Source organism: Rana temporaria, chromosome 11, assembly GCF_905171775.1.
Source record: "Rana temporaria chromosome 11, aRanTem1.1, whole genome shotgun sequence".
In the NCBI taxonomy this organism is placed as follows: domain Eukaryota; kingdom Metazoa; phylum Chordata; class Amphibia; order Anura; family Ranidae; genus Rana; species Rana temporaria.
In genome coordinates, this window is record NC_053499.1 from 151,103,717 (window position 1) to 151,122,318 (window position 18,602).

The 18,602-nt window shown below is 45.7% G+C and overlaps 1 protein-coding gene across 2 annotated transcripts in view; it reads left to right on the plus strand.

Moving 5' to 3' along the window:
* The window catches only part of CEP89 (centrosomal protein 89), a 95,110-nt gene that overhangs the window by 45,239 nt on the left and 31,269 nt on the right, over nucleotides 1–18,602 (plus strand). For both annotated transcript variants that reach the window (XM_040329453.1, XM_040329452.1), the window contains exons 15-16: nucleotides 2,326–2,467; nucleotides 10,868–10,957. In XM_040329453.1, the coding sequence (XP_040185387.1) occupies nucleotides 2,326–2,467; nucleotides 10,868–10,957 (232 nt within the window). The remainder of the gene's footprint in view (nucleotides 1–2,325; nucleotides 2,468–10,867; nucleotides 10,958–18,602) is intronic.

Here is an 18,602-nt window from a genome sequence, read left to right on the forward strand (position 1 = left end):
GCCTTATCCTGTAAGGAACCATATCTTGTTTTTCATAAGGACAGGGTCGTTCTCCGCCCTCATCCTTCCTTCCTACCGAAGGTCATATCCAGTTTTCATTTGAACCAGGATTTGGTATTACCATCCTTCTTCCCTAAACCTACTTCCAGAAAGGAAGGGTTGCTGCATACCTTGGATATTGTCAGGGCCATGAAGGCCTATCTTAAAGCTACAAAGAAGATCCGGAAAACAGATGTGCTGTTCATTCTACCGGAGGGGCCCAAGAAGGGGCAGGCAGCTGCAAAGTCCACCATTTCTAGGTGGATTAAGCAATTAATCACTCAGGCCTACGGCTTGAAAGGGTTGCCTCCTCCAGTATCATTAAAGGCTCATTCTACTAGAGCCATGGGCGCCTCCTGGGCAGCACACCACCAGATCTCTATGGCTCAAGTTTGCAAGGCGGCAACCCGGTCTTCTGTCCACACGTTTACAAAATTCTACAAGTTGGACGTAAGAAGGAATACTGATACTGCCTTCGGGCAGGCAGTGCTGCAGGCTGCAGTTTGAGACCCTCGGATTCCGGGGGCTCCTCTTTTTTGAGTTAAATTTAAAATTTAAAATTATTTTTCTCAACTAAGTTGGATTTATTATGATTTGAGTATATCTCTAAATTAAATCCTTTTGTCTTGGAGATGTTCTCCCTCCCCTCATTGTAAGCATTGCTTTGGGACATCCCATATAGTAATGAATGCCGCTCTGTGTCCCGTGATGTACGATAAAGAAAAAGAGATTTTTAATACAGCTTACCTGTAAAATCTTTTTCTTGGAGTACATCACGGGACACAGAGCTCCCACCCCTCTTTTTTGAGGACCATTTTGGGAGGCATACTGCTTGCTACAAAACTGAGGTACTCCTCCTATGGGAGGGGGTTATATAGGGAGGGGCATTTCCTGTTTGAGATTGCCAGTGTCTACACCTGAAGGTACTCCATATAACCCATATAGTAATGAATGCCGCTCTGTGTCCCGTGATGTACTCCAAGAAAAAGATTTTACAGGTAAGCTGTATTAAAAATCTCTTTTTTTACCTTAAAAAATGTTTTAGATTTTAAAACCACTTTAACCTCTTGCCGACCAGCCGCCGCAGTTTAACGGCGGCAGGTCGGCTCCCCTGCGCGAGAGCACGTCATGTAATGTCGGCTCTCGCGCAGGCCACTAGGGGCCCCCGCTCGCCCCGTATCCCGTGCGCGTGCCCGGAGGGCGCGATCGCCGCCGGGCACACGCGATCGCTCGTTACAGAGCGGGGACCGGGAGCTGTGGGTGTAAACGCACAGCTGCGGTCCTGTCAGGGAGAGAAATGCTGATCTTCTCTTCATACAATGTATGAACAGAATATCAGTCATTTCCCCTAGTGAGTCCCACCCCCCCTACAGTTAGAACACACCCAGGGAACATACTTAACCCCTTCCCCGCCCCCTAGTGTTAACCCCTTCACTGCCAGTGGCATTTTTATAGTAATCCAATGCATTTTTATAGCACTGATCGCTATAAAAATGCCAATGGTCCCAAAAATGTGTCAAAAGTGTCCGAAGTGTCCACCATAATGTCGCAGTACCGAAAAAAAATCGCTGATCGCCGCCATTACTAGTAAAAAAAAAAATATTAATAAAAATGCCATAAAAATACCCCCTAGTTTGTAAACGCTATAACATTTGCGCAAACCAATCAATAAATGCTTATTGCGATTATTTTTTTTACGAAAAATATGTAGAAGAATACGTATCGGCCTAAACTGAGGAAAAAAATAGTTTTTTTAGATATTTTTGGGGGATATTTATTAGAGCAAAAAGTAAAAAATATTCATTTTTTTTCAAAATTGTCGCTCTATTTTTGTTTATAGAGCAAAAACTGAAAACCGCAGAGGTGATCAAATACCACCAAAAGAAAGCTCTATTTGTGGGGAAAAAAGGACGCCAATTTTGTTTGGGAGCCACGTCGCACGACCGCGCAATTGTCAGTTAAAACGACGCAGTGCTTAATCGCAAAAAGTGCTCTGGTCTTTGACCAGCAATATGGTCCAGGGGTTAAGTGGTTAACCAGGTATGGTATATGCATATGCAAAAGGGAAGTGGGAGTACAGTATATGTTCTGTAGCTACACTTTTTGCAAGAGACAAAAGTAGTGAAGAGTCCACTCTTATCGTTTGATTGTTAAAGGAAAACTCCTCATTCAATTTTTTTTCCCCAATGTTTATTGTAGGGTGCTAAATGCTTACATCAATGAAATCAGTTTATTTGTTATTAATCAGTAAAGAAGCATGCTTTCACACTTTTTTTTGTCATTCAGGAAGATGAAGAGGAGGATCGGCCTACTGAGGCAGGAGTTGGAGGATGCCATGGAGAAGGAGGTGACGGCTCACCAGTATCTGGCCAATCTCATCACTCTTGCGGAAACTATCGCTGGAGAAAGGGACCAGCTCATACATGTGGTAGGTGGAAAGTGCGCCTTTGTTTTACGAACTGTTTGCTCTATACTGAATACGTATAAGCTTTTGTAGTCACAAAATTTTGCATGCCCTTGTGGAATTGCAGAAAACTAGGGTACTTTAGAATCATAGGAATCAGGGAGCTGTGGTGGTTCAACGCGATTGGCACTGCGCTGACAAGCCATTCGCCTCTGCAGCTAGGGGTTGGGATCCCGGTCTCGGCTACATGTGAATTGAGTTTGGTGGTCTCAGCCCGGCTCCCGGTGGGTGTGCTCTGCGAGGTAAGCCTGCGCTTAGTACGCCCACCCACACCCCCCCCCCCCCCACAAAAACCACCACACTTCACACGCACTCGAAATTGGGTTAACATGCACGCACTTTGACCACGCGGTCTCTAAAAAGAGAGGCGAAGGACTAACGGGGCTGGTTGAGCGGGCTAGATCCTCTCACTCCCTTATAGGGAGTCCCTCTGCCCTGTTGGGCTTCAAAGCGGAGCAGGTAGGGCGGGCTGTGTGGGAGGACCCCCTCACCCACCCGCCATTGCCACCCGGGGCATGGAGAAAGGTGGCAGAATGCCTCTGGGGGAGGCCTGCCTACTCCCAACTCCTGCAGTCCGGCTCCTCTCTCGAGTACACGCACAAAATACACTTTAATCATAGGTCCTCTTTTACAGAGAGATCTGGGTCAATAAGACCCCAGACATCTCCTCTACAATGTAAAGCATTAGATCCAAAAAAACTAAACATTGATCTAATGCATTAAAAAAAAGGCTTTGTTTACATTGGGCCAGAACCAGAAGTGACACGATGACGTCGATCTGGTCCTCCTAGAACCAGGGATATGCAATTAGCGCACCTCCAGCTGTTGCAAAACTACACCCATGAGGCATAGCAAGACTCTGACCGCCACGAGCATGACACCCAGAGGCATGATGGGACTTGTAGTTTTTCAACAGCTGGAGGTCCACCAATTGCATATCCCTGTACCTAGACCAGTGATGGCGAACCTTGGCACCCCAGATGTTTTGGAACTACATTTCCCATGATGCTCAAATACACTGCAGAGTGCATGAGCATCATGGGAAATGTAGTTCCAAAACATCTGGGGTGCCGAGGTTCTCCATCTCTGACCTAGACCATAGAGCAGGGATCCTCAAACTGCGGCCCTCCAGCTGTTGCGGAACTACAAATCCCATGAGGCATTGCAAAACTTCGACATTCACAGACATGACTAGGCATGATGGGAATTGTAGTTCCTGAACACCTGGAGGGCCGTAGTTTGAAGACCCATGCCATAGAGGTAAGCAGAGACCACCTTTCCTGCCGCAACCGCCGGATCGGTTCTTGGGCTTCTTGACTCTTCGGCTTGGGCTCCCGATTCATTATGGTAAGCCCGAGAACCACCGGGAAACCATTGGAGGGGGAGAAGGGAGTGTGTAAGGTCCGGTCACTGCTTCTCTCTCTTAGGGTGACTGGTCTTGTCCCCGCCCCCTCTTGTAGGCATAGTGGGTGGAGCCTACTGACTCCCTCCCACAGCTCTGCTCAAGCAGTGTTCAGCACAGTGATGTCACTTTTATTTTACAAACTAATAACTGGACTTGCAAATGCATTTGTTGCACACAAAGTACATTTACAGTAAATCACTTGTTGGCTATTGGAGAATTTATTTTAAATGTATTATTTTTTTTTTTTTGTCCGGATCTCAGCTTGAATGAACTCTCATATTTTCTAAACTACTGCCATAGTGCTGATCTATAAGGATATAGACGCCTCCTGCATGTATCCTTACCTGTCAAATGTCTCCCCTCTGTCTGTTATAAGAACTGAAAAACTGCAGATTCTGTGGGTGAGTCTGTTGTCTGGAGCTCGGTGGGTGGAGTTGTGATGTCAGTAGACTCTCCGCCCTCCTCTACACTCCCCTTGTCAACATTCATTTTCTCCTGTGTATTCCTTACACTAAATTCTGCTATTTATTTATTTATTTATTTATTTATTAAAATTCTTAAAAGTACAAAAAAAAGTACAAAACGCAGTCAGTTACCCGTAGGCTTTGATGCGCCGAGAACAACAATACAGCAACAACCAAAAAAAACACACAGGCAGCGGAACAGATCAAATTGAAAATAGTTAGTAGATCAAAGAACTATAAAAACCTATGTAATTCCAGAAAGTATGATCGCTAACATCCAGTCAAAATCCAGAAAAGTAACCACATGACTTCAGAAAAGGAGTGGGGGTGGGAATTAAAAAAAGAATGCCTGTCTCCAGGCTACGTAAATAACCTGTCATTCACAGCAAGGGGGAAGAACGGACAAAGGTTTTCTCCTGTTTGTCCGTTTATCTCACTGAAAAAAAGAAAAGAGGATTGCTCAGAGCTGGATTAACCATGTGTGGCAAGACTGGGCACAGATGATAGGAAATTGTATACTCTACATTGTGACAGCAAAAAATAAATAAATCGGGTTTACATCCACTTTAAGCCATAGGGGTCTTAGAATGCAAACGTTTTTTATTTATTTTTTCCCTCTCCCCTTTGTATATCCATCTGGAATGCTTCTGGGCCATTATCTTGTATAAGAGGTATGCCGGTCCATTGTCTGCCTGCTTGTCCTCATTCAGTTTGTCTTTGCAGTGGGAAGAGGCCCTGCACAGGCTGTATCCTTAGTAAATCAAAGAACTGAACATTTCTAATAGATTGTGACATCACAGATGGAAGGCAGCAACTCCCTGCCCTGAGCGGCAGCCATCCCTGTGACATTCCGCTTCACAGAGCCTGATCTCTTCTGATGGCTGTGCCTTCACATCTATTTTAAGGTTACCTAGAAGCTAAAACATCCTCCCTGTGGGAATCCTACCGACTTGAGAGGCGCACAAAGCCGCGTTCGCCTTGTATGATCAGACGAGACACTTTCCCATCTTACTGTGTCGTCATCTAGGCCAGATGAATAGAATGAAAATCCTTCTTTTCTCTTCCGTTCATGAACGGACACAGCAGCCTTTGACCTTAGAGTTATATCCGCTTTCTTCAGGAGAGTTAGGCAGAAACAAAGCACTTTAAGTGTTAACAAAACTTTCCTCAGTGTAGCTCCTCCCAGGGGGCGTGGTTCCCCGGGTATAACCCACACCCTGCTCTAGCAGCTCCAGTTTCTTTCTGCCTAACGTCAGGAGAGGACAGGCACTCTGGAGTTCCTGTACTCTGGTGATTGACGTTTTGACAAAAAACGAGCTCCCCCCCGTCGCGTAAGCCGCGTCACGATTGGCGAAAGGAGCCGAACGGCGATGCGCAGGCGCAGTATAGCGCCGACTCGCCGTTCGGCTCCTTTCGCCAATCGTGACGCGGCTTACGCGACGGGGGGAGCTAGTTTTTTGTCAAAACGTCAATCACCAGCTTGTTAGGAACGCCCACTCCCGCGGGACTCGCAACCCGGAAGCACGGGTGAATTAGCTGTGCGAAGGTATGTACAGCATCAAAAAAAAACTAATGGGCATAATCGTATTGTAATGTGGGGGGCCAGTGTAATAAGAGAAAGTCGTTTTTAGGGTGAACCTCCCCTTTAATATCAATAAACCGTTTTAAATGGTCATATAAATAAAAAAGATTTAATTTCAAATATATATTTTCTGGCAGTAACATGTCCCAACCCTCCAGCCTGTGTTTTAGAATAACAGGGAGGTGAAGCCTCCATCAGTCTATTTGTAATTTCCCTCCCACCATTGTGTTTAGCTGGTTAGTGGGCGTGGGGTAGGAGGAAGCGAGTGGGCTGTCATTTACCACTGCGTATACACCCACATGTGTGACCCTATAGTCACATGGGCTGCTAAATTGTGATAGGGAGAAAATGCTCAGCATGGAAACTCACTTGAAACTGAGCATGTGCAGAGCTGCCAACACTGCTCTGCAAAATCCCTAGCTGTATTGGGGACATGGACAGAAGGGGGAATTGGAGAGAGCAGCATTGATCTAATGCATAAAAAAAAAAAAAAAAAAGGCTTTGTTTACATTGGGCCAGAACCAGAAGTAACATGATGACGTCGATCTGGTCCTCCTAGAACCAGGGATATGCAATTAGCGGACCTCCCAGAGATTTTAGGTATGCAAGAATGGGTAAGGGAATGAATGGGCGGAGCAATGAGTGGTCAGAATCAGATATAAAATCATCCCCACCATGGGCAGCAAGGATGTAAGCTGAACCTCAGTAGGACTGTTATATGACTGGTTGCTTGCTCTTGTACAGCAGGCACCAGTAACTGGTCATGGACAATGGAAATTGCCGCCTTCTGTCAAATATTCGATAACTTTGAAGAGGTTTTATGACCCTTCTGCTGAATTACTGATGAAAGGAACAGGAAATGCTGGAAAGCAAAGTATTGCCAATGCATTATTATAATAATTGCTCTGCCTGGAGTTTAGCATTAAATATTTTTTAGATGCATTTTTGAAGATATTACTTGAAATATGCATGCATCTAATATTCTTAAAATATAAAAAATAAACTCTTAGACTCTTTAGTGAGTTCTTATTTCCTCCATGTTCTGTACAGAGAGTCTGCCAGCTTCCCAACAATTAAGTTATTAGTGAATTATTTACTCCTTTCTGTAGCTTTCAAGCTATCCCGGCATTTACTCTGGAACATCAAAGCTTGCTTGTCTCTTAATGCCACTCTGTGATTTCCGAGTCATTCATGTGTGGCAGAGAAGTGCTTTAAGGTGAAAATGTTGTGCCTAGGCAGACAGTCGCAGATTTTTCATTTTTTTTTTTCTTATATCCTTTTTCACACTTAAAGGAGAAGTACAGCCAGTACAGAAGTGACCCATTTTCAGCAGACAGAGGGCCGAAGTCCGCTATCTGCTGACTAGGGCTGCAACTAACGATTATTTTCATAATCGATTAGTTGGCCGATTATTGTTTCGATTAATCGGATAATAGCCTTAAAAAAAAAAAAGTCCTTGCCCTTTAGGAAAACATGTAAATGAACTGTAGTGTGTTTTTGCAAAAAGCACCAAAAAACAGAGGTGTGACCCGGTCCGAGATGTTTAGTAACATAATGGGGTTAAAAAAACAAAAATAAGTACAAAAAGAGCAAATAATCGCTACTGTAAGGGGTTCATTTTTTTACTGTGGGACAGTAAAATTAATATTTTACAGTAGTGATTTGCTTTTTTGTACTATAAAGGGCTAATTTTAGTTTTTTTAACACCATTATGTTACTGGCCGATTAATCGATTATGAAAATTGTAATCGATTAATTTCATAATCGATTAGTTGTTTCGGCACTACTGCTGACGTCACATAGCCGGTCCAGGCTGGGGCAAGATCGCGACAATGGAGTCAGGATCTGCCTACATGCCTGGACCGGTGACTTAACAAGCTGGTTCCGCCTATGGTATTTGTTCCACTCAACAGCTGATGATCAGCTGTTGCGTTCGGCTATTTCCGTAGCCTGCTACTGCGCATGCCCGGAGTCTGCGCAGTCGGTTGTGGAACAAGCTCGGCGATGGTCATCTTCTCCTCCTCCCTCCCTGAAGCCTCCCCCGCCCGGGTGCTCGCTGACTGGTGCCCTGGATGGGCCGCTCTATTGTCAGTCAGTGAGCTCCTCCTGCTCTGTCAGCCCCATAGAGCCGCACACAGCCCCCCCCCTCTACGATCCGTTTCAAACCCGACGTTTTACAGAGAAACACAATTTAAATGATGTAATAAATATACATGTCTGGAGGAAATGTTATGAAATTGACGGTGTGGTGCAGTGAAGCTTTCCGTCCTCCCCTGCTGACTTATGGTACGCTCCACAAGCCGGGTTATCTGTCTCAGCAGCTAGCTGCCGATTCCGTGTTCCACAGCTGACGAACAGCTGTTTTGTTCGGCTATTTCCGTAGCCTGCCCGTAGAATGTTACTGCGCATGCCCGGAGACTGCGCAGTCGGTTGTGGAACTTCCCCCATAGGGGAACATTTAGGACAAGTCACCGGCACCCGGCTCAGCCGAGAGCCCAAACCAGCGCGCCCACCCCCTCCACAGCTCGGGGGGGGGGGGGGCAGAGCAGAGAGCAGTGACTGACCATCACTAGCTCGCTGTTTAGGGAGCCCTGAGAATCAAGTGATCGGCGGTGTATAATCGCTCGGTTCTTAGTGTTGGAGTTGGCAGGGGTCAGATGCAGCATCAAACACCACCTAGGTAAGTATGATTGTGAATTTTTTTTTTATATATAAATCCCAAACATCTCTTAAAAAAAAAAGTCAAGGAGAGAGAAAAAGAGGTCATTTGCAAAAGCGAGGCCAAGAGAAGGAGAGCGTGCAAGAGATTGAGTGGGTGTGCATGAGACAGTGAGCAAGCGTTAAGCCCTGTACACACGGCTGCGAATCCCATCAGGAAAAAAACATTGGTTTTCCTGACGGGATTCCTGGCAAGCTTGCTGTGCATACAGACGGAACATTCAAAAGAACCGCTGTTCTTTTGAATGGCAAGAACGCGGTGATGTCATTGACTACAACGAGCTGGCGCTTATCACATTCAATGCCATCGCCGCCATCTTGCTACATCCTACACTACCCTTGTATGCTACCGTGCATGCGTCGAAGTCTCATCGAGCATGCGCGGGTTTACCTGGGGACAGGCAAGCATACTGACGTATGGTTTTCTCGGCAGGAAACACTGTGCCGAGAATTCTGACGAGAAAATAGAAAGCAGGTTCTCTATTTTTCTCGTCGGGATTGATGGCAGTTTTCTCAGCGAGAAAGCATACCCACGCACGATTTTCATGGCAAAAAGCTTTCCCAGCAGCTTTCTTGCCAAGAAAACGGGTCGTGCGTACGAGGCTTGAGAGAGACAGAGAGGGTATGCACAAGAGTGCGAGAATGAGGCCTTATTCACGTGGGCCTCAAACTCACTTTTATTACCCAGTTATTACACATAGTTTTAGATGTGTTCCGAGTATCTAATCTGCCCCCGGACACACAGATTTCTATTTTTTTCTAAACAGAGCGCAAATAAACAGCCATCTGAAGAATGTATGTCATTGCCCATGTGAATGAGGCCTAAGGCCGCGTACACACGATCAGTCCATCCGATGAGAACGGTCCGAAGGAGCGTTGTCATCGGTTAACCAAAGAAGCTGTCAGATGTGCCTACACACCATAGGTTAAATAACCGATCGTGTCAGAACGCGGTGACGTAAAAACACAACGACGTGCCGAAAAAAACAAAGTTCAATGCTTCCAAGCATGCGTCGACTTGATTCTGAGCATGTGCGGGTTTTTAACCGATGCTTTTGCATACTTACGATCGGTTTTGACCTATCGCTTAGGCGTCCATCGGTTCAATTTTAAAGCAAGTTCAAATTTTTTTAGACCGAAGGTTAACTGACCGATGGGGCCCACACACGATCGGTTTGGACCGAGGAAACGGTCCTTCAGTCAGTTTTCATCGGTTTTGACCGATCGCGGGTACGCGGCCTTACTGTTTTCCATAGCAAATTCCATTCTGTTCCATTCCAGGCATTAGAGCAGGGGTCTGCAACCTTTAAGACATAAAGAGCCACTTAGACCCGTTTACGAAGAAAAAAACATTGCGACTTTTAAAACAAATATAACACTGCATATATTGTTTCTTACCTTAATGCTATATACAGGATCGTGCACTCCAACCAAAAAAAAAGAATGCAATTGAACAGCACATTACACAGCCAATAACGATGCCCCCAATGTGCCATAAAAAACGAATTACTGCCCCAAAGTGCCAAAGAAAATGACCAATGCCCCCAAATGAAAAATGCACCAAAATGCCATAGAAAATTAACGAGGGCCCCAGTGTACCATTAATCATAATCGGTGCCTGATGTAAATAATAATTAATGAGGGCCCAATGTCATCCTCGTCATTATAAAAATAACTTGCTGGGCATTTGGAGGTGGAATCTTATCTGATGTAATTGATATTGGACAGTATTGCATTTGCTGGGCATGTGGAGGTGGAATCTTATCTGATATTGTGCATGCGCCAGCGCCACCCGGGCCGCGAGCACAGACAGGCCAGCTCTGTGGCCAGTCACATGACGCGCCGTGACCAAATCACAGGCGCGTCATGTGACTGGTCCACATGACCCCACCTGCCCCCCCGCACGCCGCGCGGTAGATGTAATTGCGGTAAAGCCGCCCAAGTAATGGGAACGGCGTTACCGCAAGGGTAAGAGTAATCAGGTAGATTACTCGTTACTCTCAAAAGGTGCCCCAGAGCCGCAACTAAGGTTCAAAAGAGCCGCATGCGGCTCCGGAGCCGCAGGTTGCAGACACCTGCATTAGAGAATCAAATAGTAGCTGCTGGCCTGGAGATGTTTTCTATACATCTAGGTCAGGTGTGTCCCTTTGTGTTTTTCGGAAGAAGCCATCTCTTATCACAATGTTTTGTTTTAGGCTAAAGGCTTGGAAGCAGAAAAGCATGGAGTCTTATCAAAGATGATGGAAGGCAGCGTACGTCTGGGAAGACTAGAAGAGATGGTGAAGGTAAGATGAAGGTTATAATCCTCTTTTTGTTATATTTAGAAAGGACAGAAATGTGGAGGCGCACCGGGTCACGAGCGGTGCCGCGGGCGCACACGCCACCCGCGTTGCGCACGCTCCCCCTAGATGGCCGGGAAGAAAGGACGTAATATGACGTCCACACGGAGGGAGAGAGGGTTCTTGCCGTCGTCATGTTATTATGGCCCGGTAAGGAAGGGGTTAATATATCTTTCCTCCAGTATTGCAACTGTTGCCTGAAGATGCCATGTTGCACTTGTTTACTCTGTACCTTTAAGCTGGCTGTGTAATGAGTAATCCTAATTCTTTTGTTGCTGATATTTTAAGCTTACCGCGTCCGCGGTCTTATTTTGGTCTCTACGAATCTTCCCATTGCGTTCTCGCTGGATAAGTTGACAGCAAACATCACAAAACTGGGGGGGAAGACTTAAAATTGGCACATCATTCGTTTTTCTTGCTGCTACTCCCACACAACTTACTCTGATCATCCTTTCTAAAAACTACAGAGCTGTACCATGATGACAGCTGAAACAAGGACAGATAGAGATGGAGAGTGCGATAGATTGATATGGAAAGAGAGACGAGAGAGAGAACGATATGGATGAGTGGAGAAATTGAAGTATATAGGTATGATCTATTCTGAAAAATAGCAGTCATGATAAAAATCGCAGATCGCTGCCATTACTAATAAAAAAAATAATAATGATAATAAAAATGCTATAGATTCAGTAAGCAATTGCGTCTGCGTATCCATAGATACTCAGCCCTATTTTTACGCCGCGTAACTCGACGTAGATTTAGCGCGACGGGCCCGTCGGAACGTTCGGGGATCGCCGTAAGTGTTCATTTGCATATTCTAGGCCGGCCGCAATGGCCTCGCCACCTAGCGGCCGGCCTAGAATTGCATCCTTAAGATCCGACAGTGTAATTCAATTACACATGTCGGATCTTCTGCCTATCTATGGTAAACTGATTCTATGGATCAGTTCCAAAGATAGAAACAGAGATACGACGGCGTATCCCTTTTGTGGATAACCCCCATAGTGTACATAATACAACACATTAAATGCGCATATACAGTAAAATGTGAAGATTTTTGTTGAAATCGATGTTTTGGTGACAGGGTCTCTTTTAAAAAAAAAAAATACATCTCTGAGCTTTAGTGTACGGCTCTGCAGTTTTTGGAACGGTGACAGCCTGTCGGTGAAGCGCGGATGCCGCAGTGAGATCACACAAAAAGACGGAGGTGACGTTTCCAAATCTCCGTCTTCTGTGACTGTTGGCTTATTATCCCCTGGAGGGTGCAGTGAAGCAGAATGGGAGGATTGGTGAAGAAGCCAAGCTCAAAATATCGGCATCATATAAATCAGGATTACTCAGTACACAGCCAACAATTAAAGAACGTAATAAACAAGCTTTGCATGATTGGACGACGAAGACGAGCGGAGACAGCGGGAGGAAATAAATATTGCTTGTTTGTGAGACAATGACTCCAGTATGCATGCAGCCAGTGATGGCAGTACTCTTGGATCTGTGTGCATAATCCCATGCCTGTAAATTAGTCAGCAGTTCTCTCTTAGCAGGTTTCTTTAAGGGCATATCCACATTTATGTAAAGGTTGTGGCAGATGTGGTAATTCATTGGTGTCAATGGGTCCTTTGTAGAGCTGCACGATTAATCGCGGAGAGAATCACGATCTCTTTTCCCCCCGCGGGATGACCCGCGATTTTCGGGTGCGGCCATAAATTATTCTCACCTGTCCCATGTGTACCGGAAGTCGCTCACATTCCCCATCACCACCATCCTCCAATCGGCAGCAGGAACGTCATCATCCGCTGCAGCGCCGCATGGCATGCCGGGATATGTAGTCCCGCCTCTGTTGTTAGTGAAGGGGGAGGTCTCCTTGTAGAACTACCAATCCCAGGATTCCTAGCGGGCCTTGTTCCAGACAGGGAGCGGAGCAGAGAATGCTGACCGGAGCCGGGGAGATGAGGGCGGGTGCTGGGGGAGCCCGGCCGGAGCTTTACCGCTGGAGGAGGCAGAAGACGGGATAGCACCAAGGTGAGGGCCGGCAGAGGGGTTCCGGAGCCTGAGAGAGAGAACCATTGTACTACCTGGGGGCCTGTTCGCACAGTGAAGGTGCAAAGCCCACCAGGAAGTCTGCACGGCGCTGCGCTAACTACAGGCAGGGAGACATTTCCCGATCTGTGCAGCCGAGCATCGGGAAATTACTCCCTGCCTGTGATTAGCGCAGGTATATATACCTCGGATTGAGAGTAACGCGATTAACGAGCGTTTCGCAATATGAGCACTGTATTTGTGAGTGTTGTCTCGCAAAACGAGCACGATTCAGGCCAAATCGGTGTGCAGTACCACGTTTGGCCTGAGGTGGGGGGGGCGCCAGAACCGAGCCGAACGTTGCAGATCGGCGCCGTTCGGAAATGCACAGAAAGGCCCGAGGGCAGCTCTGCTGTCCTCTGCAAATCTTGGTAACGAAGTCTTTCCAAGGTCAGCCGAGGTGTCCTCTGGCCTTTTCAGCCGTTTCCGAGGCTCTCCGGCGCCCCCCGACTCTGGCCACATGCGGTATTGCATGCCATTGAAGTCAATGCGGAACAAATTCTTTTCGTTTCTATTGACTTCAATGGGGAAACTCGCGAGTGCTTTGGATTACGAGCATTCTCCTGGAACGGATAATGATCGTAATATGAGGTTTCACTGTATATAATATATATATATATATATATATATATATATATATATATATTCTGTAGTTTCATATATAATCATTACAGGCATTAACCACTTACAGTTATCAGAATACAATATTTTTCACTATAGAGGGACTTTAACAGCTAATCTCACCTGCCTTATCCCTCAATGCAGTGCAGGCACTCCTCTCTTGGTGACATTGCCTTGTAGCATAAAAAGATCCACAACATCAGACCCTACACTCCATTTTCATTGCCCTCTATTTGTTGTAAAACTACAAGTCCCATGAGGCTCTGCAAGACTCTGACAGCCACATGTATGACTCTCAGAAGCAAAGGCATGGTGGGATTTGTAGTTTCAGCACAGCTGCAATGCTGCAGGTGCCTATCCCTGTGCTAGAACACCAGTCTTCCTATGCTGTCCATGCAAAGTAAGTCCATATTCTCATTAACAAGACCAGCAATCACTACTGCAAACCTACTTCTTCATAAATCAAATTATATGTTGGTTTTCAACCCGGCTGCAAAAAAACAAAATGGTAAAAGAAAACTAAATGTAATTGCTAATTCGGTTCTTTTTTTCGCTTCCATGTAATATGACCGCTAATGAGCTCATCATGGAAAAAGTCTCCTTTTTCCCTGAAATTAGACCATCCGGACACCTTAATGCCTTCCCTTTCATCAGTTACATCTGAAGAGGCTTTCGCTATAAGCGCTGAAGTACCCAAGTCAGGCTAAACGGCTGCCCCTTTCTATTCAACACATTGCAATTAGTTTTCCTGCAGAATCGCGCCTACAGACGCCGCACAATGGAGTCGCTCAAAGCCCCATTCAGTGCGCGCGTCCTGCCGCATTTCATCTGCACAAGAGTTCTTAAGATGATTACAGCGCCTGCTTTCTGTGTGCACTTTGTTCTAATGGATCATTATCTTTAGAATTTACCCGTCTTTGTCTGCGGAAGATCACAGCTACAGTAAAACGGAGGGCAGAGAGCACCTTTACAAAAAAAAATATGCAGGTTTTAAAGTGCGTCTCCATATCTATCTAAATACGTTTTTAGTTAAAAAAAAAAAAAAACTTTTCAGATGCACAAATATATATCTCAGTGCCCCAATTCGCCAAATCATTACAGGCCCTTTAGCTATCTCGCCTCCATTTTAAAGTGGTTCTGAAGTCAAATAATGTTTTGTACCTTGGTGATTGTAAAGTCTCAGGTTTTTGTAGGTGAAAATAACAAACATGTCATGCTTACATGCCCTGTACAGTGGATTTGCACAGAGCAGCTTTGATCCTCCTCTTCTCGGGTCCCTCTTCTGGGCTGCTGGCCCCTCCCTCCTATTGAGTGCCCCCACAGGAAGCAGCTTGCTATTGGGGCACCCAAGCCGAGTCACAGCTCCCTGTGTCCATTTAGACACAGAGCCGTGGCCCAGCCCCACCCTCTTTCTCTTCTCATTGGCTGACTCACTTTGACAGCAGCGGGAGCCAATGGCACCTCACTGCTGTCTCAGCCATTGAGGAGGGAAGTCCCGGGCAGCCAAAACATCCCTACAACATCGCTGGATCTAGAGGAGGCTCAGGTAAGTAATAGTGGGGCTGCTGCAGACAGAAGGTTTTTTTGTCTTAATGCATGGATGTGTCCACTGACACCCGCCGGCTTCCGATCCGATCCTGTCTGCTAAAAACAGATGGATGGAGATCCGTTCCCTATCCGTTCGGCGGATCGGATAACCTTTGGATGGAAACAAACAGGTGGTCCATTCCCATTCCTACCGCCCCATAGAGAACAGCAGGCTGTGTCCATGTATGCTCTGCACAATGGAGCGGACCTGTCATCCGCCTGCTTAGTGGGGATCAGCGGAGAGATCCCCCACTGAGCACGCAGATCCACTTGACGGATTCCGTCTAAAAGAGTTCTAATGGTTTTTGCCTTCAGAGTGCCACTATAGTAAGCTGCACATTTATAATATAGATTGCCCCTATAGCAGTGATTCTTAAACTATGTGCTGTGTGAGATTTGCAGTTGTGTCGTGGGAGTTTGGAAAAATATTCAAAACTGCTAGCGTTTTAAAACCTTAAACATAACGAAAGCACGGGTACCTGACGGGCCCGAGACCCTGCTGACCAAGATGGCAGCGCCGTCATGAGGCAGGCAAAGGAGAAGTACAAGAAGGCGGCCTCCAAGTTCTTCAGCAAGGCTATGACCAGAGACCCACCTGCACAGCCTGAACTGACAATAAAGCACCGCTGGAGCATCCGAATATCACTCTCCTGGATTGGGACACAGTGAGTAACCCTGATATACCTGCTGCTGCATGGCCTGTTCAGGCTTCTGACATTCTTTTAGCTGTCACCTCATGCAAATCCTCGATTACTGAAATTGCATCCGAAATCATAGTGAAAACTGAAATATCATTTATTCGCCATGACCTGCAAAAACTGCGTGACCGCACAGTGGCCCTGGAAGGGCATCTGAGCACATTGGAGGATGAGTGGGCACCATTACAACGGGTTGTGCAGTCCTTGGCTGCTAAAAATGCCGCCTGGCTGGACGACATGGAGCACTGCCTACGCAGAAATAAAATTAGGGCCATTGGTGTTGCAGAGAAAATTGAAGGGAAGGATCCTGTCATCTTCATTGAGAATCGGCTGCTTACCATCTTTGGAAAGGATACCTTTTCGCCCATGTTCTCTGTGGAAAGAGCCCACAGGGTGCTCTCTCGTTCCTTACTGCCCGGGGCTCCCCCTAGACCATTGTTATTCAAAATGCTGAATTATAAAGACCGTGATGCAATAGTATTTAAAGGGAGGTCTTTGGGGTCAGCCTGGGTGATCATCAATTCTAAAGTTTCGCTGTTCCCAGATTTTTTAGCAGGTGTCCAAAAGCACAGATCCCAGTTCACAGAATGTGAAGGAACGTCTGTGGGCCCTGGATCTTCAGTATGCTATGCTTTATCCAGCATGACTACGTGTGGTAGCTAAGGATAAATTCCACTTCTTTAAAAAGCCCTCTCTGGCGTCGCAATGGCTGGATAGAGAAGAGCGCTGTCTCCAGGAGGAGGCGACCAAACGCCGTCAGATGACCTGATACTACACAGACCCACTTACCTGGTTTTTGGTGCCTCGTGCACAGTTGAAATGGCCCATGATTATCCTGGTAAGGCGGATGTCCCTCAGTGCCTGGCACTTTTTGGTTCTTTTGTTGAACCCAAGAAATGATACCTGTAAGTTCCTTTGAATCACAGACAAGTTCTGAGATGTTGGGGCCACCCAAACTCCCTATCCCACGTAGACATAAAGCGAGGGACCTGTGTCTCTTCCTTCTTCACATTGAGGATGGTTACTAAGAATTTTTCTATTTGTCCCTCTGGGTGCTTGCCGGTTATGAGCACCCGAGTTTGAAACATACCTGTTTTTCTAGAATGCTGCAGGACAACATCTTTCTAATATTCACTTGCACTGGCTTTATGACCATCTCCTTTCACCTGGTAGCTATTGACGGTTTTTCCTATATCCCTAGTGGGGGGAATGTGAATATTGACCTCCTTTTTTATCCTTTTACCTTTCCAATCTAGGGCCTACTAACACAATTGGGGAAGACAGAATTCCCTTATCCGCCCCAAATGTTAAATACACCCTGGTGACTTGATCCACATTGGAGTGATGTTATAACAACTATTAATGTTGTACAGTATATCAGGTGAAAATGACTATGGATCCGTTAAAGTGCCTGTTGGGGAGTTTAGATGAGGAACTACCGGTATATCACCTGCATGTTTACATACCCCGTATTCGGTTATTGTACCTAGCCAAGAAATGAATAGCAAGAATGTTTAAATCCCCACAGTCCCCTTCACAGGCACAATGAATCCAGTCGGTGAATACCATACTTATTAGAGAACACTTGCTATCAAAGGAAATCCCCCCCCAACATTTGGAAATATCTGGCATTGTTGGTCAGACACCCCAGGAGTAGCCCCTCCAAGGCTTGTTTTGGACAAAGTTTGTTGTCCGGGGGACCTAGGGCCGGGGAGCACCAATTTTTCAAAGCCGGGCACCCCTTCTATATACTCCCATGTTAAACGTAAGTCTAGTCATGGACACAGTGAGGCAGAGTAAGGCATTAGCACAGTGAGGCATGCACATGGACACCCTAGGCTTATACTCGAATCAATACGTTTTCTAATTTTTTTGTGGTAAAATTTTATATATATAAAACTACATCCTCTGTCAGTCTGTCATTCATTGGTTCCTTTCGTAACGTGTGAGATCTCGGGATAACTAAATTGTTCTAACGATTATAATAATAGAGACCGTTCCCTTCCATCTTTGATGCTTATAAATAAAGTTTGTTCATTGTTTAGCGATGGCGAAATAGTCTGGAACGCTGAAAGAGAAACTTTTAAATGAAAAGCAAATGAAATGCAAGGAAGCAAGCAATCTGATTTGCTCTCCTTCACATTAAATTAAAATTTTTAATATATATGTAAAAATAATTAAGTTCTTCACCACAAAAATTGTTAAATCTTTTCAGGTGTGCCATGAAAATGTTTCGTTTTTTTTGTTTGAGAAACCCTGCCCTATAGCAAGGTAAAAAATATATTTTGCCTTTTTAGAATCGCTCGCTTTCTTCTCCTGCCTAGAACTACATGTCCCATGAGGCATTGCTCCTCACACATTCACAAGTTCTCTGTCACTTACTGACATAATAATGAAAAAAAAAAAACTATTTAGGGCTCATTTAGACAGCATATTAGTACTGTCTTCCATGCAGATCCGATTGGCAGATGCGTGTTCATCCATCAGGCAGCCCATTGAAGTGGATGCACACGCAGCGCTGGCATGGACACAACCGCATGTTAAAGTTTCACATGTGGGCACAAATCCGAAAGCAGAGTTTGTAAACAATCCGCAGGACAAGATGG